Raw genomic sequence first — 22,349 nt, 5'->3', positions numbered from 1 at the left:
CCTGCAGGCATGTGAAACTGTATTTGTGGGAGGGACAAATGGATACCCAAGTCCTTTCAGGGCTTACAGGCTATGTTTTCTTCATCCTGGCTCATTTGTGGAGCTGAATTTCAAAAATTACTTCAGAGGCTTCTTATCAGTTAGGTCCTTGCTTGCATTCTGTTTTTACGGCTACTGTTTACCTAGTATGGGGAGAAACTGGGTTCTGATTTCTCCTCTCATTTCCCAGAACCCTGTCTCACCAGTCTGTGTAGTGTTAGCAATGAAGGGGCACACAGACTCTAATTTTTGAAGCTGTTCTTATTTGCACCTAAAGGTTCAGGGCAAATAAGTGTTTATTTCCATGTGTCTGCAAAGTGCTGCGTGGACAAGTTGCACTGCAGGAGGAGAGCCTGCTGCCTGGGCTCCCATCTGCCAGTGGCATTTAGCCTTGTACTTACTTTGCATGTTGGTGCCATTATATTGCTGTGCAGGGTAGTTCCTGCCTTCAAGATGCTCAGCAGCAGCACATTAATACCTTCTGGTACTTTTCACTGGTGTTCTTGGTATGTTACCAAGTTACTTACAGGCAGCTCACTCTTTACAAGCAACACTTAGAAGTTTGACTATCTTGAGATCTGCTTTTGGTTTAGCTGACAGGGACTAAAGAATTACATGGTTCCTACTGCTTATTTTGTGATTTTTTAAAATTATTTTTATTTTGAGTCATTAATAGTATCATTGCAATGATGCAGACATCATTATTAAAATGAAAGCATTTCTCAATATATGTATGTTTTAAATACAGCACCTTTTTACACCAGTTGATCATTTTGTTGGACTGCGGCAAAGGGAAAAGTTACAGACTGTAAAAAGAATAATAGGTGATAATAAAGCCAAATTATTGCAGCAGCATTTGACTCAGCCTGAAGGCTCCAATGTAAATCCTGAAGCAGAATTTTATCACTGAGGAGGATCCTTTGCTCACAGAAATAATAATAATAATAATAATAATAATAATAATAATAATAATAATAATTTAAATCCTGAAGCAGAATTTTATCACTGAGTAGGATCCTTTGCTCACAGAAATAATAATAATTTTATTGGTGCTGTCTTACTGGGATCTGTATATTGAAATGATATGTGGATCTTGAGTGTGTGTGATTTGTGAGGAGCAGTTGTTATGAACTCAGTGTTTTTTTCTCGCTTGCATTTCTTAACAATAAGATATTCTGAAAATGGCAGTACTAGTAAAGGTTTGCCTGAAAGCAGTTAGGTAGCCCATATCTGCAAATGATTGTTCTGGATTTGAATGGCCTTTTTTGCTTTGCAGAGAGGCAGCACGTGAATGTCGCAGGAAGAAAAAGGAGTATGTGAAATGTCTAGAAAATCGAGTGGCTGTGCTTGAAAACCAAAACAAGACACTGATTGAGGAGTTGAAAGCACTTAAGGACCTTTACTGCCACAAATCAGATTAATTTTGGATTCTCACTTTCACTTGTCCAGGTGGGATAAAGACTGGTTCTGGCTATACCCAGAAAGACAAAGTAAACTTTTTATTTTCTAAACATTTCTTTTTTTCTATGCGCAAAACTGCCTGAAGCAACTACAGAATATACTTCATCTGTGCTTTGCATCAAACTGTGAATGTTCAAGTACTTGCCTCCACTTCTCCCCTTACAAGATGAATTTCATCATCAATCTCAGCGTGAAGAAGAACAGGCTTCTTTCTCGTCTCCCAATCCTCTTCAAGGAGTAACAGTGGTCACTTGGGAAGTTACTGTGGGGAGGGTCCTTTTGTAAAGATGTCAGGAATTTGTGCTGAGCTCTTTCCTTTGCCTTAGAGACAGAACCACCCCAGCCTCTTGGTCCAGAGAACTGTGGGCCTCATAGGTGGAGCATGCATGGTACAGTGAGGAAGCAATGGTTGCCGAATTGGTTTCGCGCATTCATGCTGAACTGTACACACACACAGCTGAGCAGCATGCCAGACGAAGGGCGCTTCACTGTCATGTTCTTGGTGTGGAGATAACAGACCTTCAGACTAGCCCAGGAGGGGGTTTGATTTGCAATCTGTATTAAGCCCTCCTGGACTAGTAAAACCTTCTCCATACTTCAGAAACAAATGCATTGAAATGAGCTTCACTGGTCAGTTGTTGCTTCTCATAGCTTATGTGTGCAAGTGCATTCAGCATTCTGAATGCACAGAAAACAGACACCAACTTCATAGGATATAGGCTGGGAAATGACATTTGGATGGGAAAGAAAATTTTTTAAAAAGATGCAATTGTGATGTTCTGAAAACAGTCACATAGTAAACAGGGGTAACACAAGAAAGCACTACCTATTTGTATGCAGAACAACTAGCAGCTGAAGCATGGCCAACTCCACTTAAGTACTCCCTGATGAAGTATGGTCTGTGTCCCAAGTCCTCTCAAGCATTGAGGTTGTTTTTATTTCCCTACCACTGTCTTATGCAATGGAAATTATTGTACTCAATAGAAATATCAGCCTGGTTTGCTAAATTATTTTTCAAACTTTGAGCCTGCCTTCTATATATAAATTAAGTTGCAGTATGACAACTACTACAACAACCTCAAATATTAAAGAGGACTTCAAACACAAATAATCCAACTCCTGCTTCATAAGGGCCAATACTGATTATTTGAGCCTGGCCAGGTTAACTAAACTCTTAATTTATTTGGGGTATTTTTTCATGGAAAGGGTCAGATTTACTGAGTAATCTATTCCTGCAACTAAATTACTCATGTGCCTCGGATGTTTGCAAGATCAGGTTTTTTTCTGTGCACTGAGGAACTTTCTTTCCCAGATTTATGGTGTTAGAAAAGGTAGTTAATATTTTTTAAAAAACTCGGTACTAAGCATTAGGACTTAAAAAGAATCATGCTCAAAAGGAACCAAAAAAGAAAGTCAAGAAGTTGTCAAAAAGAATGTGTCCAAAAGAATCATGTGGTTTATGTACTGGCCCTCTGAAGCCAGTCTCTCACTGTGTTAACTTGGGTCATTTGATGGAGTAAGTTTACTTTGGGCTTCTGGTCAAGCTTTTATATATAAAAACGTATGGATAAGACTCCTGTCTATAGCAATGCCTTGCCTAGCAGAGTATTAGCTAATATTTTTCCCATTCACTCTGTCTCTTCTTAGGATAAATTTCACACACAAACTTCTAAAAGGTTACACAATGAGTGTGACGTTATAAGAAAAATACTTGGAAGACGCTGGGCAGTTGAGTCTCAAACACCTAAGCAGTATTAAAAGTTCTAGATTTCTCATTCGAGAGGGCATTCAGTTTCCAAGAGACTTAATTTAAAAGGAGCAGGGTTAAACTTACAGCATTATTGTTAAATCTAGAGTTATCAAGAATTTCAAATTACACTTGTATTTCAAGAAGAGGACATAAGTATCAGAAATGTAAAATAATTCACTTTCACAGGTTTTGTGGGTGTTTATAAATGGTTTATTTTTATCTGCCATAGAGAGTTGATTTTCTTGTTTTTATTTAATGGGAGATGAATCTATTAGTTTAGCAATGCAAATTTAAATAAACCCTAAGTTCTCAGCAGTGCTTTTATAAAAATTATCTGATTCTTAAAATCAGCAAATACAAATACATAAAACGGTTACGTTTTCCAGAACGAGTACTGAAGTAGCAATGTTGACAATACAGGAGTCATTCTTGTAAAATGTGATGTTCATGGTGGCCTCATTTGCAATTACATGGAATGGTTTGTCCAGCTTTGAGAAACTCAGAAAAGGCTGTATATGCCCACATTAAGGCTCTTTCTTTTGTGGAACATCTGTCTGCAAAAACGTGAGGTTTTGCTGTGAACCTGAGCAAGGCGAGCTGGGCGCTGAGAGCTGTGTCTAGTGGGTAATGAACTGTCCAGAGCTTGCTGATAATCACTGGGCACAAAGCCTGGGGGCTGAATGGGCATGGCATCCTAAAACAGTGCTCAGGTGGGGTTCTCCTTATATGCAGTTTGTGCAAATTTGTGTGGCAGCGAGAGGAGAACTGTGTTACCCGTTTGTCTGTGTGTGGTCTGCAAGTGGCCTGTAGTGGTTTTAGCCTAGGCTTCATTAGCCAATAAAGTTTCAGTAAGAAAAGGAATGTAACTCAAAGTACATGGGGGTCTGCAAGAATCTTTATTTTTATTTATGCTGCACTGAGGATTTAGGGACACAAATTTATTTAATGAAAATTATAGATTACAATAATAAAAATGTATTAGACCAAGTACGGGGCTGGCTTGGCTACCCATACATGCTTTACTATTCATATTGACCCAAAAAGGGAAAGAATGAAACACAGGAATCCATTCCTATGTTATTTACCAGGTAGTGAGGTTGGGGTAATAAGTTTCTATAAACTAAGGCCATTTGGAAGTAGGATGGAAATTATGCTGACAAGGGGGAGGGAGGATTAGTTTTATATCTCACGGTTGTGAGTTTTCAAGAACTGATAGACTGTTTTACCTGAAGAGAGGGTTAGAAAGGGCTAGATCCGTTATGTTCATAATAAACAAGAATTGGTTTGAAATATAATTTTTGTAATGTCATTATTTTGCAAAACAACAGCACCAATCAGGCAGTTAAGATATTGTCAAAGGTGCTCTTTTAATTTAGATATTCTTGGAAAATACATATGTATAATATATGTACATATATATATATATACACACAGTATATAATCTACAGCTCTGAGAGCTTTTAAGTCAGGAATGCTGAGTATTATAGTATATGGAGGTCAGGAAAAGAATTTTTACTTTTCTGTGTGTCTGGGTGTGTGTGGATGTGTGTGTGTGTGTGAAAGCTTCCCCTCACCCCAGTAGCTCTGGGCTGCGTTATTTTAGCGCTTATTACTGATTTGTTTTGTGCTGTCTCTCAGTTACCCATTTTCAAGATTTTTTTTTTCATCTTTCGTGGCTTTTGTGAAGTTTGTTTTTTATTGATGAAGATTTTTGAAATTATGTAAACAGTTGTTTTACCACCACCACCACCCAGAGTAATTCACTTTTGTGCTTTTTCTCTTTGGCAGCTATATATCAAAGGCAAAACATTTGGAAAGGTTGTTTAAGGTGTTATTTTCTAAAGGAACCACTGGTAAGATTTCTGTTTTCCTCCTGGGGTAGTGGCAATGCATTCTTCCTTAGGCAGCAATTTCACCAGCACGGGGTAGTTGCCGGCACCATTGCTTGTATCCGAAAGCACAATTTTAGCCTATTGTGCTTGTCAGGACTGCTCAGACACCTGTAGTTCTGGCTAGCCTGGAGTTGGCATTTGCATTGTAGATCACCGTCTTCTCTGGTACTTGTACATTGGTCAGAAAATTGGTGGGGTGTTTAGAATCATTAAGAGGCTCAGGAAAAAAAAAAATTAATAAGGAAAAAACAGCCCTGATAGTTTCTGACCTAAATTTGTACCACAGGTTGCTTTTTTTAAATCTGGGCTTCCAGTAAACTGCAGCAGCAAGTAGTCATCTGTTAGTGAAAACTGGCACCTGCTTTTCCATTTTGTTTTTTCATTTACGGCAGATAGTGCTTTTTGTAGTTTAAAGACAAGTCCACCCATCAAAGCAAGTTTGATATCAGTGGTTGCAAATCTATGACAGTTCATGGAGGATTTAATTGATTTTCTAAGACCTTGATTTTACTGTAATTTTTTTCACCCTGGAGCCTGGTTAGTGATGTAACATTTGCCAATGATCCAACCAAAAGGTCATGTATTTATTTTTGTTACACTATGTTCTTTGTAAATGTTTAATTAAAATGTGCACTTTTAAAAGAAAATTTTTAAAACCCCAAAAAAAAAAAAAACAAAACCCCAAACAAAACACAGAGAACAAAAAAATTAAGATGAATTTGGTTTGCTTGAGATTTCTGGCATAATTGTTGTCATCCTGCTGCCTGCACACAGTTCACTCCTCCGCAGCAGTTGACTCCTTCACTAATTGAACTTGCGGATCAGCACCTGGTGCCCAGCAGGCATTGCTTCAGAAGGGCGGGAGAGCTGAAGGGGCAAGAATCAAGCGTGTGGTGCCTCAGAGCAGTACATAGAGGATGGATGTGAAATTATTTTTAGAGTAGAACTAGTTCAGTGATCCCATGTGTGAAAGGGAGGTTAATTTGGAAGGAAAACTAAACTATTTTTCAGCCACTTTATTCCCCTTTTCTTAATTGGAGATTTGTCTGTGGATTTTACAAGCTGCATTCCAAGAAAATAAATCGAAAGGCTTTCCAATAATTTGACACCAGGAAGTAAAGGTACATGGAGAACGTGTCACCCTGCTTGAAAAGAAAAGCACAGCCACCTTTCTTTTGCAGGAATGATGATAATTTAACTATGACCCTGAAATCTGTCACTGTGAGCAGATTTTAAAAAGCATAGAGTACATTGATGGTTCTCTGTCGTCTGCCTCAGAACTCATTTTTCTGAGCTGTGTAATTTGCTAGCTGTAAAAGACACTGATTTTACAAAAGCCTGAGTGTATCCTGAAGCTCAGTTGGTCTGGAAGGAGCCAAACTGGTGAAGAGAGGGTGCTGAAATCCACCTGCTGTGTGCTTGTGACAGGTTCAGGTCTGTGTATAGATAGACCTTAAGTGTGGGAATCTTTGGGGAAAAGGGACCACAGATCAGGTGGTGTAAAGAGGGTTTGCATTTCAAGTGTTTTGCCTTGGAATGTGTTTTTAAAATGTATTTGAGCTGTGGCCCGCAAAGAGATGTGCTTGGACTAGTTGGCGTAGCACAGATTGAAGAGAGTGACCTGTTTGCTTTCTGGCACTGCAAGTGCAGGTTTGTGACTTGCTCTGTGGTGAGTTCAGGGCTCACTTTCAGCAGGAGGCAGGAGCAGTCAGCTGTCCTCAGGAGCTGTGTGCTGGCAGGGAAAGGGCCAGAAACAGGCTGGACTGACCCATGGCTGGCACACTCTGTAAGGTGAGCAGTCACTGCACTTAGGACTCCAGCAGATCACTCAGCTTCAGCTGCGTATTTCTCTAAATTAGGGGATAGCTGAGTGACAGCATGGGAACAGCAGGCCTTGAGCCAGTCGCTTATCTGGAAATGGTCCTTCTTAAGAACTAAGGATGTTTGGGTGCTCTCCACAAGTTGTGTTTTAACCAGGTGCCACTCCATTTTTTGTGTGTTTAATTACATTTATTTATATTAAAATATTAATTTTTAAAAAGGTCTACAACTTCAAGTTTCTATGAGATTTGAAACTGTGCTGCTTACAATGGACTTCTTGGGATGGGAACAGTGCAAGAAGAGGTGCTAGTTGGCAGCCAACCCCTCCACAGACTTTTGTCCACAATTGGTTGTTCACTTCAGAAATGAGTTGTTTCTACTCTGGATTTATAATTTGAAATTGTTTTGAAACAGTGTTTTTCAGGGAAGCTTCCAGAGCGAGGGTTATTATTCTCCCTTTGTAGTGCAAGCTGGAAAGAGTATGTCCACCTCATCTGCGTTTCTGATTCTTTACCCAAACCATGTCAGCACAGAACAGGGTATTTGAGCTTGACTCCCACATACTTGTGGAAGTTAAAAGACTAAATGAAAATCTATCATTGGGGGAAAATAAATGCTTTTTTACACCTCCCCAAAAATCTAGAAACATCCCTGTTGTGTTCTGTTTTGTTTTGGTTTTGGTTTTTTTGTTTTGTTTTGTTTTGTTTTTTTTTACTTTTTTTTTTGTGCTTTATCTGTGTTTAAAAAAATTGTACTGGGTTATAATGCATTTTATTAACACTATGTACATATTAGCTGCTTTGTGTTTCAGAATGGTAGTAATTGCTTTGTATATTAAAGTGATTCTTGTGAATTTGTGAATTATTGTCATAAAGAAGTGCTTTTTCTTACTGTAACCTTTGTGGTATAAACTGTCATAACTCCCTTTTTACACAAACATTTATGTGCAGTCACATAAACATGCTTTTAAAAACTCTACAAAGTCTCTTTTTTGAGAAGGGTGTTCCATTTACACTAATTTAATTTATTGGCAAATGGTAGCTGGAGGAATATGGGAAAAGGCATATTTTGAGCAGTCTATGGTGTCCTGTCAATCTGTGCCCTGCCCTAAGTATTCTCAAAGAGAAGGTGTTTTTAATCTTAATGGAATTAGGTTAGTCAGAGGTTAAGTCCTGAAAAACAAAGTTTCTCTTCTCCTGGTATTTTTAAACCTGCTTTCCAGTATCCATTCTGGTGGCAGTTCTGTTGTTCAAAATGTTTGAAAGGCTTATGCCTTTCACAGTTAAAATATGCTGCATGTCTCACTTTTAAGCATTCTTGTAAACCATGTACTACTGGTCTTTATAACAGAACAGAAACAGAAGGCAGCAAACACTGCAAGGATCGCAACCCTATTATGTAATCTGCAAGGCTGGATCCAAACACTGGGATGGAAGCCAGGAGAACAAATTCAGCACTGGGGTAAACACACCTCTAGTGAAATCAAGGGGAAGCACTAAGCTCAGCTCATTACAGCTGGGATTTTCTAGTTTTTATAATGCCATTCACGTTCTTGCTCAGAAAAATCTACAGTAATGAGAGAGAATCCCAAACGGGTTAGTCCCTGAGATAAAAATGCAGTTTGGCTTGAATTTTGCACTAAAAAGAACTGGGTAATAGATCACTGTGTAGTCAGCTATGTATCTCGATATCAATCAAACATTACCTTGGTTGCAATGACATTTCAGAAAAACTTGTTCTCTCGCATATGTTTCAGGGATGGTCTCTCAGTATCACAGCATGGTTGTGTCTTACCTGGTCACTTTCCTGTGGCTGGGACCCACTCCCTAGAGTGAATTTCTCAGAAGACTGAGTGCATTGCCCCACTACTCAGAGACATACACCAAACACATCCTTCTACGGATGAGCTCAGATCACCTGTTACAAAATAGGATCAGTGTAATGGAACCACCCAAAGGAGAGTGGGATTCTCTAGTGCAGGGATGAACAGGGTGACAGAAAGTGCTTGGGCACGGTGTTGGTATAATTGCCAAACAGCTGCTGGCAACAGCTGTAGTCATACATCATTTCATACTAGGGTGGGAGTTCCTGTGGGACCCGTGAGTTGGGACACCCAAATTTGCAGGTGTCACTGCAGAGGGCTGCTCCCTGTGCTCACTCACCAGCAGTTACACCTCTGCTATTTGTCCTGCACACCTGCCATGATTCACTTGCAGCCTGACTCACTCCTGACCTCTCCCTGAAGGTAAGTGTGACGGGAATACAAAAAACTTGGGAAGCCCAGCCTGGGACAATGGAAGGCGGAGCTCAGTGCCTGGTACACGTGGGTGTCAGCACTGCCCAGGGGGGATGGACTGCCGGTTTCAGCTGAGTTACATTCTCACTGTTGATGCCTGCCCCTAAACACTAGATTTAAATGAAACCACAGCTGACATGCATATGGCTGTGGCCTAATTGTAGTATTCCTGGATTTGGTCTCTTGAATCTAACAGGACCTGCACCGAGGTAACAGTCAGGGGAGAAGGTGTCCCCTTGGAGGGTGCCACTTGCTGGGCTGGGGAAGGGCCACCAAGAACTCTGCAGGTCAGGGGCAAGGCACTCACCTGAGCTGGCAGTGCCATTTCATGCTTTTCTCCACAATTCTTTATGGGCAGCAGCATTGCTTCAGCCTTCAAACGTCCTTCCTTGGGTGTGCACTTCTTAGAAGTGTGCAGGTTGCTGCACCAGCCTTTATTCTGTGCTATTTAAGCAGGCTTTTTAGCATGTTCCTGCTATGGCAACAGTGCAAGCTGCTATGGCTGTCAGTGCTGCAAGCTCCAGCCTCTTGCGAGGGCCGAGCACTGCCAGGCTTTTCCCACAGGAAAGTTCCCTTGAGCACTCACGAGCCCAGGCACCACCACACTGCTTTCTGCCAGCTCCAGCCCAAGCCCAAGGGGAGCCTGAGCTACACATGAGCCTTACGTCTAATCCCAGATGAGCTTGGAGACAGACACCAGTGAGGAGGAAAAGGAAGACGAGAGGTGAGAACTTACAGCGACACTCTGAAAACTAGAGCCAGAGAGAGAGGAGAGAGCTCATAATTCTTTTCAACCACTGCTCACCCAGCTGATAGGACAGAAGAAGCTACACCTGACACATGAGAGCTCATCTCAAGATCTGTTTTCAATTAAAGGTGTTGTCTTCCTTCCCCCAAACTGACTGCAACTCCAGTTTCAGGCTGCGAATTCCCAGCCAGCTGCCTAAGTACTGTTTTAGTGACACCATGTGGCTTCTGAGGATACTGTTACAGCAAGTGTTTCGAGCATCAACTCTGAGACGGGATCCGAAGCCAAGCAAGGAACTTCGCTGAAAACATGCAAGAGATGTGCCAGGGATGAAGCACAAATCTTAATGTCATTACAGTCGCACATTACAGTCAGCACAGCACTTCTGGACCACCGACCAGGATGTATGATGGGAACAAAATTGACAAAAAAGTTCCAAAATGTCCATGGCCCAAAGCAGCTGCTGCTTCGTTCTACAAAGCTGTTTGCTGTTGCCAGTGCCAAACACATGCACAAGCTCGAAGTCTGAGTCTGACCTGAGGCTTTTTGAGTTTAAAGCAAAAGAAGTTCCACATCCACACAAAAAAACCAAAAGGTAGTAAAGCAATTCCTGCATTTAGAGGTGTAGCTGTCTTCTTTTAGCCCATTGTTTTCATCAGTTTCACTCTTCAACCACTAGAAAGAGAAGGAAGTTTGCTGCTGGTGCGAGCTGGACTCCCGGATCTTGTGGGATAAACACACAGATGTGTTTTACAAGCGCAGGCTATGAAATCTGTTACTCAGTGTCTACTGCTATGCAGTGAAAGCACACTGAAACCTAGACACTGCCCCAAGGTCCCAGGTAATGCAAGAGTAAGTACTCCCCCTGCTACAAAGACTTTACAGAGCACCCTCCTTTCCTAAGTAACAGCTCTCAGAGCCAGAGGGAGCACAAAGGCACAAAGTAGAACGTTATCTAGCGGTACTTTGAGAGTCAAGGGCTGATTTGATGTTTTAAGACCAACTTGAGTCTCCTTGTTGCACTTTCTCCGGCGGCACATGTGCATGTGTATCTCCTCCAAGAAGCCTTGATGTGTGTGAGGCAGACTTGTTAGGGACAACTCAGAAACCACAACTGCTTCAGTACTGCAGGCACAGCCCACTCGCTTGCAAGTCAGGTAAAAATACCACTGATTTCTAAGCTGGCTCATTTGGCAATCCCTGTTCCCAGTGCCCTTTCAGTTCTTGTTCTTTATTTCCCTGTGCCTCTTCAACACAGAAGTGAACAACAGTGAAGCAATAGAACAACTTTATAACATCTGCCTTTGGTTCTTTTTGCCTTTTAAGTGGTTTCTTTTGCCACAACTTCTAAGATACAGAAGTCCTGAAGAGTTAAAGCATTTAGAGCTAGAGCATTAGCTTTTATTACACCCACTCTTACTTTTCTAGAGTTAAGGAAGCTATAAAGGGAAAAAACCCTTTATCTCTTTAAGTTTTGCCCAGAAGTTAAATGTGGTTTGATTTCAGACAACAGACCTTTTGCTATAACAATTTTGATGCTGGAGATTTCAGCAACTTGAATCAGTTTCAAAAATTACATTTGATAAAAGGACAGTGGAATACTCTATACAACTCTATTCAGAAATGAAGCAGAGGTTCAATATGCAGAACAGAAGTACAATCCTTGCTGTATCAGGCCCAGTGATCAGACAAGCCCAGCAGAACAAGAAGCCAGTAAAATAACACAACTGCAACTTCATGCTTAGGAACAAGTGTATTGAGTAGAAACAAAGGGGAGAATTAAACAGCATTAGTGGCTTACTAACAAAGCAGAGAGTCAAAAGTCATCCTTGCGACTGCCTCTCTGTGCTTTGTAGATATGAACATCCTTACTGGAATCATAATGGACCTCGGATACAGAGAAACGCTCTCTCAGCATCTTCAAGAACTTGAGATCCCGCTCATAGCGGATCCGACAGGAAAGAAGGATCACCGTCCGCTCTGAGCACAGGTGCTCCAGTGTCTGAAGCAGTTCTACGAATGTTTCTTCCAGATAAACGATGTCTGCACCCAGGATGAAGTCAAATGCTCCTGGAGGGAAGTTATCCAGGTCTTTTCCCCACGTCAGTTCCTTCACCACAGCTCTGGGGCGTAGTTCAGGGGGTAAGTTCGCCTGCACATTGGACTCCAGGAACTCCAGTGCTGCTGCCCTGTCTGTGATGGTAACATGGGCACCTAAGAGGGACAGGAGGACATGGCTCACACTCACAGTCCATGTCCCTCAAGACAGCACATGGAATACAGTGCTCTAACTCCAGCAGGCTTCTTAGCTACTGTTAAACATTAACAGCTCCCCTGAGCTGCCTGATTAAAAACAAACAAACAAAAGAACAAAACAAGCAAACCCCCTCTGTCTACAGACATCCTACCCTTCATCAGTCACTTAAGAATATAAAGTGTATTCTACGTGAAGATTAAGTCATGTAGGGAAAAAAAAAAAAACATGTTTTCTGGTGCTTTTTCTTAATACATCAAACTCAAGGAGTTACTTTTGGCCTTTCCATATGCGACAAAAGAACAAATTATAGGAGGTGTTAAAATTTACCTGCTCCAATTCCATATTTTTCTGTAAGAGAAAGGAAGGTAGACAGGCTCTTTCACAGGTCAGACAAAAATTATGACTGTGTGATTTTGCATGGCATGACTGTATTTTGTCAAACTGTTTTATTTCTATGATTTCAGTAGGCACCTTTCACAGCCACTATAGAGCTCTGAATTACAAAGTTAACCTGGGAAAGATAACACAAATTTAACATCGTACCCAGTTCCTGCTTCAGCCACAGACAGATCAGCAGCAAATCACTTCATTTCTCCATGCCCTGTCTGCAGGAGAGGCTAATGAAAGGCTTACGCAAGCTCGAAGAGTAGTTTCTGTCTGTAGCTTTATCTGCATCGGAGGACAAGTGGAAGACAGGAAGCACAGCCCTTGTTCCCTGGGGGGGAATAGCTGCAGAGCTGAATGCTGCTGAGCTGCCTGCCATGGCAACAGGCCTCAGCCTCAACAAGGTCCCGCCATAAAGTACACTGCAGTGGCACCATCACTACAACAAATATCGCAGCAGGCTCCCAAGTCTAACAAGGAAGGAAGATGACTCAGAGAAGAACCATCACAGTTAACGCATGCAGCTTTGGTGCTCACTTCTATACCAGGCACGTACATGTAAAAAAGATGGTTTTACTACAGTTGTGAGTTGCTTTAAACGAGACAACAAAAAAGCCCTTACCTAGTAACGTGACCACTATTCCCAGCAATCCAGTTCCAGCTCCCAGCTCGATCACAGACCGATCCCTGAGATCAATGCCTTCCATCTCCAGATAAGCACACAGGACAACAGCCTAAGCCAAGAGACAAGGGTGATTAAGCACAGGGTTTCAGCCACACTGAGAGAGGTTATGGGAAGGGTCAGGTCCTTCAGGTCTGCAGCAAGACTTTGTTCAGCCCTTCTCCACCTCCTGTGTGCACATGTAGTCTTTTTATGCTTTATGGAAGTTTCTAATAGAGTTATATGAAGACTCCTACTGGCAAAAGGAAAAAAACCCACAGATGTTACAACCTGGATGTGGTAACTGCTCCATGAATCCCCAGACAAAACAGGAGGTAGAAAGGGTTGTATTTGGAGGGGTCGTCAAACACTACGGAATGAACACAGTATTGCAGAAGTCCAGAATAAGGTTTTGTAGTATCTAGTATGGTATTTCAAAAGGTTTCTGCAGAACACTGGTATGCCCTTGGGAAGGACACAGGGAAAGTAAACTAATGACACTTCTAGCTGGTTGTATCTAGCATGTTATTTGGATCTTGATAAGGACCTCTCCCACAGCAAGTTCTGTCAAAGCTGATGTCCAAAAAGATCAGCAGCCCTGTACACCAATTCATTTAAGAAGTTTGCTAAAAATGCTACACTTCTTTTAAACTAGAGGTAAAAGTGCAAATTGTGTATGGACTGAGATCCAACCCGATGGGAAGCCCTTGGATTCCTACAGTGATGCTGTGAGCAACTGCCCTGTGGCCTTGGACCCACCACAAATCCCTCTGTTTTGGACGGTTCTTATCCCCAAGATAAAGCCTATCAGCAGTCCTGCTCGAGGCTACAAGCAGTGGGATCCATGCTGTGCCCTGAAGGGTGCCAAGCTAATAACACCAGCCACTGTAAAGAAAGAGGTGAGAGTTATCCAGAATATTTCCTGGCCGTGCAGGTATTAGGTGGTGTGTCTCCCTTGCGTTCCTGCAGGAGCTCTCATGGGGGAAGAGGGAAAAATAAAGCACAGTTTAACATTTTTCCAAACATTTTAAAAAAAAAAAAAAAGGCAGCATTCCCTTTACAATTTTACGGTAAATATATTTCTGCGCTGAATCTGAAAGCTCGGCAAGAGCCACAGGAAGCCACCGAGTGCAGAAAAGCTGTGCTTGCCATGAACACCTACCGCGTCCCAGACCACGGCCGCCACCCCCAGCCGCCGCCAGTCCTGCTGGAGGCGGATGGTGCGGCTGGCGAAGTGGAAGGTGGCCGAAGGGCTGTGCAGCTGCCGCGCCGCCCAGCCGCCTGCCTCCTCGTAGGGCACCAAGGCCATCCCGCCGCCGGCCACCGCAGCCCCAGGCCCCGGCTCAGCGCGGCCCCGGCTCAGCGCGGCCCCGGCTCAGCGCGGCCCCGGCTCAGCGCGGCCCCGGCTCAGCGCGGCCCCGGCTCAGCGCGGCCCCGGCTCAGCGCGGCCCCGGCTCAGCGCGGCCCCGGCTCAGCGCGGCCCGGCCGCCGGCCAGGCCCGCCCCAGCGCGGGCAGTGGCAGGCCCGGAGCCGCCGCGGGGACAGGCCCGGCCCCTCGCCGGTGCCCGGCCCGCCCGCTCCGCCCGCGCCGCAGCCCCGGCCCCCGGCGCCTCAGCCAGGGGCGGGCGCGGCCTCTCCGCAGCGCCCGAGCGGGAACGGCGGAGCTCGGCTGCCGAGCCGGGGCGGTCACCTCCCGGGTACGCGGGGCTGGGCTGCGCCGCTCCGGAAGGTCCCGGAGCGCTGCTGCCCCTCGGGCGGCAGGGAGGCCGTGCCGGGGCCGCCGGCGCGGAAAGGGCCCCGGGGCGGCCCGAGGGGACAAGCGCCGCGGTACCTCCTGCGGGAGGCCGGGCCCGGAGGGGCTCCTCGCCTGCTCGCAGCCACTGCCACGCCGAAAGGTACGGGGGGAAAGGTCCCGATCCCCGTGGGACACTGTCAGCTGTCCCCGCAGCCTCCCTATGGTGTCAGCCTCTGGCTTTTGCTTCGGGGGGTTTGAAGTCACTGCCCGGGAAAGGCATTTGTGCAGCCCGGCAAGCCTCGTCCTCCATTGCTGGCACGGAGAGCATTTTCTCTGCAAGTATCATCACAGCCTGGAAGCGCTCCCTCAGTCGCAGAAACACCGGTGTTCTGCATCTCAGTGGAGCGCTGACCAAGGCAGCACAGCCAAGGCTGCTCTCGGCTGGCGGTGTGGCAGAAACGCTGCCCGGCGCTGTTTGTGCATGGGCCTCTCTTCACCTTTGGCTCCATTTAATCTCTTGTTTGGCAAAACAACACAGTGCTCCTCTCCTGTGTTAGTTGAACTAGCTCCAAAGACTGCTAGAGGCCATGGGAGAGCCGGGGAAGTCTTCTGGCGGCACTCATACTCTGGTTGCCCGCAGGCAGTGCTGCAGGTGCCCCGCAGAAAGGCGCAGTGCCCGCAGCTGCACTCCTCAGCCCCTGAGAGGAGCCTGGGGCAGCAGGGGCAGGGGACACATCTTCTCTGCCCCATCCCTAGTGGCTCTGTGCCCTGACAGCTCCTGGTGACACCACCAATGGGGATAGGCCAGCCCCTCGAAGTTGGGGACCGTTAGCAGCTCCAGAAAACATCCCCTCTCTTTCCCACAGGGACCAGCAAATCCGTCTGGCAGATGTGGTTACATCTAAAAGCTGTCATTTTCAACAGAGTGGCTCAGGATTCATGAAAACCGCTGTGGAGGATCATTACAGGTTGCACAGGGGTAGCAGAAAGGAAAGCTTGTTTTTAGGGTTCTGCTACTGTAGGAGAATGGAACCCAAAATTTGACTTGCCCCAAACCAGTCCAGACTTGTCTTATGACAACTCCGACTCCTCCCTATAAACATGCCAGAACAAGTGGGATGATTCAGTTTTCTGTGGTTTTATGTCCCAAAGTGCTGGTCCCTTTCCACTATTCCTGCTTTTGAGAGTTTGAAATTGCTTGTGCTGTTGTTTCAATTATTTTTTTAATTATTTATATAGGCTGTGTGGGAAAAGCAATGAGAGTCGTTATATTTGAAATGAGAACTCTGTTTGAATGACTTTTTGAGTCATCTACACTCTGCCTAAACGACACCAGCAGGCAAATAGAGGGAAACTCCCAAATGGGACAGAGCTTTCACCTCCACCTCCTGCCCCATGCCAGCCCTGAGATCTCTAACCAGAATATGGAGGAATGTGGCAGGGCTCTAGTGCTCCCAACTGCCTCCTTTCTGTCCCCAGATGAGTTTTCTTCCCCTGTGGTATTTCATAAGACCAAGTGTCTGTCTGAATAGCAACTAGGCTAAAAAAAAGGCTGCATGTGAAAATGTATTGTTCTCAAAGATGATAATGCAGTGAGTGCTTTTATCCCAATAATGTGATTTTGTTAGTCAGATATCCCTGAATATCTCTGGAGCACAGCAGGATCTCTACCAATCCTGCCCTGCTTCCCAGAAATATTTCCATTTCTTCCCTGATAAAGTTACTCTGGCACTGACTTCCATGAGCCTTAGACAGAAGGTCAGAAATTACTTTCCAGATCATAACTGGATAGTGAAGCTATTAAGAGAGAAGCAAGTCCACTAGTTTAGTAGGGCCCATATTCATTCAGAGCCTATATTTACCTTCTCTTCACCCTTCCACATCCATTTTCTAAGGAAATGGAGTACCTGGGTATTACAGTGGCAGAGAGACACACTCAGTTTCTTCTACCTTTCCTGACAGTAGAAGGATAAGGAAAACACAGCAACACAGAATTATGGCTAAAACTGATGCCCAGAGCTGAAATGCTTTTCTCCCAGCAGGGCTAAAGCTCAGCACAGCAGTGAAGTGGTGAGAATGTAGCCTGGTTTGGCTCTTGAGCACTGCAGAGGGCTGTAAGGACACCTAAGCTGCAGGTAATCTTGCAAAGTGGGAAACAGCTGATTTTAAGGTAAGCAAGAATGATTTAAAGTATGAAGAAACACCAATTCAAGTCCATTCTTACCTCATTCAACTGCTTGATAAAGCAGGCATAATGTAGGCAATTATGAGCAAATCCCACCACCTCGGATTTGGGTAAGCTGCTCGGGGTAATTAAGAAAAAGTGTTTAAGCATAATGGTCCTTGAAGTACTTAAAAGATCAAAGAACAAAGTAGATAAGATAGAAATGAGTACAAATTATTTTGAATCCATACTAATATAACTCTCTTTCTGCAATCTTCTCTTTGCTGCTTAGTATGTAAAATCCTCTCTTAGAAATGAATGTGACAGTTCTTATGAAGGCTCTGCAGACACTGGGTGCACTGCACGTCTGCGCATGGGTTTTGGAGAGATCCATGACGGGAAAATACTGCATCCCTCACACAGTCTCTGGTTACCAAGGCAAAGGCAGGTATAAATAGAAACAATCTGATTTTTTTAAAACTCTATCTAGAAACCTGTGTTGTTGATAACCCTCTGACAGCAACGCCTTATTCCAAATGGTTCTGTTCTACATTTGTATGGAAACTTCTGGTTTAATCCTTTCCTCCCGAAATAAACAGCAGCTACTTCTGGTTGTCATTCCACTGAAATATGAAAATTGTCTTGGAAGTAAAGGTTGGACAAATATCTGTTTTGCTAAGAGCTTTCATCAACCAAATGAACAAGAGCTAACACAAAGCTTGGAGGAAAACCCAGAGAAGAAAGCAGTCTTTCTCCCTATGTATCACTGTAAGTGGCCATTCAAATGACTAGCACTGAAATGATTTAACAAGTTCTGCATTTTCATCTTCACCAGTAGAAGAATCTTCCAGATTCTCCACACCAATAAAATGGATGGGGTAGTGAATGACTTGCTGTTAAATACAAAGGGAATAAAGCAGAGATTAATTTGGTTGATGACAGCTTGCAGTTGCAGAATCAAGACAGCTTGAAGTGATTTGGATCATCTTTGAAACTGATGGGGTGAATTAAAAATAAAAACTTACATTTCTGTAGAAACTGGTGGTTTATCAGTAGACTTAGAACTTGCTGTTTCTGCAAGATCTTTGCAAAAAAAAGTGAAATATTGAAATAAATTTACAAAAAGTGAAATATTGAAATAAATGTACAATCCAATCTAGCATTTCATTTCCTTTACACACAGAGTTACATTAAACAGTGGAAGTAATGATCAAAAACATGAAGATGTATAATTTCATAAGTGCTTGAGCTGAAACACAGGAAGTTTCTGGAACCTCTGAAGAGGAATTGTTCCCATCAGTAATATTACATTCATGCCTTGCATCTTGATAAACTGCCACATATAATCACCACATTTATTAAGGTGTCTTGTTACAGAAAGATCACTTAGCTTATAGTAGAATTATGTGAGTGAGCTCTCAAAGGCCTTGCAGGTCTGAAAGATGACATTGTTCCTACGTTTTAGTCAAGGAACAAAAAGCAAATTGAGTAAACTGTTTTTCACAACCAACCACTGGAGTTCCAGCTGCACTTGCTGGATACCTCCCTCCACTTTCAGATGTCCACAGACCTACAGCCTTACCCACATCTCCAGCTGCTGAACTTCCAGGCCATGAGATGCCAGTGTTGGGTCTTGTGAGGAGAGAGTCCATAACCCAGGGAGCAAGAGTGACACGTGAGCAGGTGTGGGTACACCCAGGGAAAGGCTGCTCCAGCAGCACTCCTGGGAGCACAGGGCTGTGGTGGGGAAGTGGAACAGACATGGGGCAGGGGAAATGCTACAAAAACCTTCCTTTTGTGGAGTCTGAGTATGGATCTAGAGGCTTAACATTAGGTGGAGAAATTTATTATATGCTCTATATGTTCAATGTTTTGCCATTGAAGAGGAAATTACAGTGCAAGTAATGCGCTGTATTAATTTAAAACTAGTTAACAACAACTAAATTTAAAACCATTTTAAAACAATTATATGGACAGGCAGACAACAGCTGTAGCATTCATACAGATGCAAAGGCATTTCCCTCAGTGCAGACATGTTACTCTTTTAAAAGAAGGAAGAATCCAAGCATATGAAAAATGTGGGGGATTTAATGTTATTTCTAATGATATTGTCAGTGCTTCTCTTCTTGAGTCCTTAGAAGGACTATCCATCAGATGCCAGAGAAGATGGAAAAATCTAAGCAATTTCAAGTACTAACAGGGAGGGCCCCTTAGCACCACTGTCCAGGCTTTGGTGGCCCAGAGTTGGAATTAGAACTGCAGAAGTTACCCTAAATAAACTTGCTGCACGACTTAGACTTGCACAGTTAGACTTCTCTGAATAAACTCACTATTCATGTTAATGTTTGTGGTAAAATACTGGAAAGCATTTTCCTTTTCCACATAAGAAATCTGTATCCCTGACTGGCAGTAACAGCTATTTCTAAGACTTGACAAATGGAAGTGGTGGTTCTGCCAGCCCAAAGTAGAGCTTTGCAGGCCTCTGTCTTGGCTCCAGCACATCTCAAATTTTCTTCTCATGTACTAAGCCTCCATTAACTCTAACTTAGTCTTTAGTAATTGTCAAGCTGGTTTTATTTTACCTGAAGACAAAATGAAGGTAGGAGCAGAAGAGAAGCTAAGATAAAGGTTTACTCCCACATGCCTGTGCTGTTGGTATCCCTGCAGCAATCCAGATGCTCGCATGCCAGCCAAGCAGCTTCTGCATTGCCTGTAATGACATCTTAGATTGCAGCAAAGGCAAACGGAGGGATTTAATCAATAACAGCAGCACTGCAGTCTGTCCTTATGCTATCAAACACAGGCTCCCCAGCCCTGGTCGGCTTGTATTCACTGCTAACCAAGGTAGTACAGGAGACTTAATAGTGTCTGAAACTTTAGGGCTACTAAAAATCCACGTTGGGTGTTCTGAATAACCTCCCTGGTTACTTTTCTTCCCCAAACATTGGAATATTCTATTTCCCTAACTGCTGTTTTGCTCAGGGATTTTTCCCTTAAATGGCTGTAGTCTTAGGTTATTTGTCAGCTTCAAAAGAGATCACACGTGCAACATTTTTGTCCTGTCAGCTGGTAGTGGTTTTCAAAACAGGATGCCTATTTTTCCCCCAATTATTTCCAAGTGAGACACAGAAGTCTGAGCTTTTGTTTTCGGTTGGTTATACAGGTTCAACCTGGTGATTCATTCTTCCTGCAGCTACATTTCCAGGAAAAGACAAAGCCCTGGCTCTTCTCCAAGGTATCCAAGTAAGATCAGAAAGCACTCCTCCCCCAGCTGTGACACTTTCTAAGAAGGGAGAAATTGAACAAAACACATCCCAGAGTTGGTGTCATCACCCTGCAGACAGGCAAGGAGGTGCATGACCTTGGAAAGGCATGTGCAGTACCAAGTCAGGGTGAAGATAACATCAGAGTTTACTCGATTTAAGATTCTTGGCCCTGTGAAGCACAACCAAGTGTGTGCAACGAGCCATTCTCCATTTCTGGGACTGATGGTGACTGTGAAGCTGGATGGCTTACAGGAAATCCTGCAGTTTCATTTCAAGCCTTTTACAAGACTCTCATCTTCTTGTTGCAGCTGGTGTGGACAAGAACATATGCTTGGAGTTGGGAATTTTTCAAGAGTTATTACTCATAAAGAAGCTGGTAACGTTGGTTTCGGACATCTCCTCTTAGGGATACTGCTGCTTGCAAATGAAGGGAAGCCTGGTTTTGCATCATGAGGCAAAGAATGACAGGATTGTGTGGTGGTGAATGCAAGTGCTGAGATTTCAGAGAGGGAGTCAAAAACCTGCACAACTCTGCCTACAAGGAACCATCACAGGAAACGTAAAGACTTGTCTGAGAAGTGGAGTTCCTTTGAACACAAGCAGACAGCAGCTCACATGTACTCAGCAAATGGGCCAAGTAAAGAGACAGAATTACCTCCCCCTGTAAGCCCACAAGCCAAAACACAGCTGGTAGCACTAATATTAGTCCTGTCAAGCCTGGTAATCTTCATTTATTATGCATCCTGCAAATGATTATACATATAGTTAAGTTTATGGCTCAGAAGCTGCATTTAGTGGTTGGCAGGGTGTGCACCTCACTTGGAGTAGTTGGCAGGGTGTTGCTCCTCTGACCTCATTGGACTAACATGAGGAGCAAGTCTGGTCCTTTGTATATTCAGAATAACCCACGGGTCTTTCTAATCCCTGCATATTAGGAGCAGAGGTCACTACTCCTTTGGCTGCCATCACAATCTGATTTAGGGTTTGTTTCAAGATGCCGTCTGGCCTTCCTTAAAGGCTGTGTGGAGTTCTCCCGAAGTTTGCAGCAACTTCCTGAGAAGGCTTAAATTTGGATTTGTTTCCCACATTTTTGAAAGTTACTTTGGTTTCCCTTTTGTGAAAATTAAAGCACAGGAGGGTTGCTGCCCACTGGGTGCCCTCCTCAGAGACCATTGGGGTGGTAATTGAGAGTGCCATGGCACACACCTCTCTTTCTGGAGCAGGAGGAAAAGAGGTTGGATCCCAACAGTCCGTAGTAAGCTATTTTCAGCACAGGCATTCATTATTGCCACAATCCGCCATCCAAAATGCCTGCTTATGCAAAATGTGGAACTAGGTACGTGCTGCCCATTGTACATCAAAGTAATTGATTTTTTTTATAATGGAAACTGTCTGATGATTCACTAGGGTAAATCAAGCAGAACAGCAGAAAGACGAGACAGAAAATAGGAAGAGGACCAGGATCAGTAATAAATCATGATAGAGGGTGTTCAGTGTACTGCTATAGCAGTAAGTCAATAGAATGTTAAGCTGCATAAATAAAAGATAATGTGTTTCATTTCTGCAGGGTGTTGCTCAGACTCCACCTATTAACAGGATCGCCTGGTTCTGCAGAAAATACACACAGCAACAGGTTTTGTCATATTGTCCTGATAAATCAGATCTGAATTAAGATTTTAAGAGTTATTTTGCCAAAGTGGAGCAGGAAATGAATATTCCTCATCACTGCAGCTAAAGGAAAACATGCACAGATATGGAAAATTACTCTTTACTGGTGTACTGAGGTATGTGGAAGCGGAAGCTTAACTTCTCCTGGAATGACAAGGAGGTGGGACAGTTTGCTGTTTCTGTGACTTCCAGGGATTAAAGTCAGCT

General features: G+C 43.6%; 2 protein-coding genes and 1 long non-coding RNA gene across 5 annotated transcripts in view; 2 read left to right on the top strand and 1 right to left on the bottom strand.

Moving 5' to 3' along the window:
* CREB1 (cAMP responsive element binding protein 1) overlaps window positions 1–7,859 on the top strand; it is a 40,161-nt gene extending 32,302 nt beyond the window's left edge. For both annotated transcript variants that reach the window (XM_066189717.1, XM_066189716.1), the window contains one exon: window positions 1,316–7,859. In XM_066189717.1, coding sequence (XP_066045814.1) covers window positions 1,316–1,460 — 145 coding nt within the window. In that variant the 3' untranslated portion in view covers window positions 1,461–7,859. The remainder of the gene's footprint in view (window positions 1–1,315) is intronic.
* Window positions 7,860–11,386: 3,527 nt separating this feature from the next.
* On the bottom strand, window positions 11,387–14,661 carry METTL21A (methyltransferase 21A, HSPA lysine). The gene is made up of 3 exons (XM_066189718.1): window positions 14,472–14,661; window positions 13,271–13,382; window positions 11,387–12,221 (listed from the first exon to the last, which is right to left on the bottom strand). The coding sequence occupies exons 1-3, from the start codon at window positions 14,616–14,618 to the stop codon at window positions 11,824–11,826; spliced, it is 657 nt and encodes a 218-aa protein (XP_066045815.1). The 5' UTR covers window positions 14,619–14,661; the 3' UTR covers window positions 11,387–11,823.
* Window positions 14,662–14,893: 232 nt separating this feature from the next.
* LOC136293230 (uncharacterized) lies at window positions 14,894–22,033 on the top strand. Of its 2 annotated transcripts, none has more exons than XR_010722113.1 (4): window positions 14,894–15,204; window positions 17,087–17,179; window positions 17,501–17,656; window positions 20,372–22,033. It is a non-coding gene; the product is annotated as an uncharacterized lncRNA (long non-coding RNA). The 2 variants fall into 2 exon arrangements; XR_010722112.1 differs by having other exon boundaries at window positions 17,087–17,214.
* Window positions 22,034–22,349: the final 316 nt, after the last annotated feature.

The sequence above is a fragment of the Chamaea fasciata genome, unplaced genomic scaffold (assembly GCF_029207755.1).
Source record: "Chamaea fasciata isolate MVZ Bird 193981 ecotype frontalis unplaced genomic scaffold, bChaFas1.0.hap1 SCAF_8, whole genome shotgun sequence".
In the NCBI taxonomy this organism is placed as follows: domain Eukaryota; kingdom Metazoa; phylum Chordata; class Aves; order Passeriformes; family Sylviidae; genus Chamaea; species Chamaea fasciata.
Note: the sequence above shows the minus strand (reverse complement) of the source record. Positions and strands in the feature narration are given on the sequence as shown.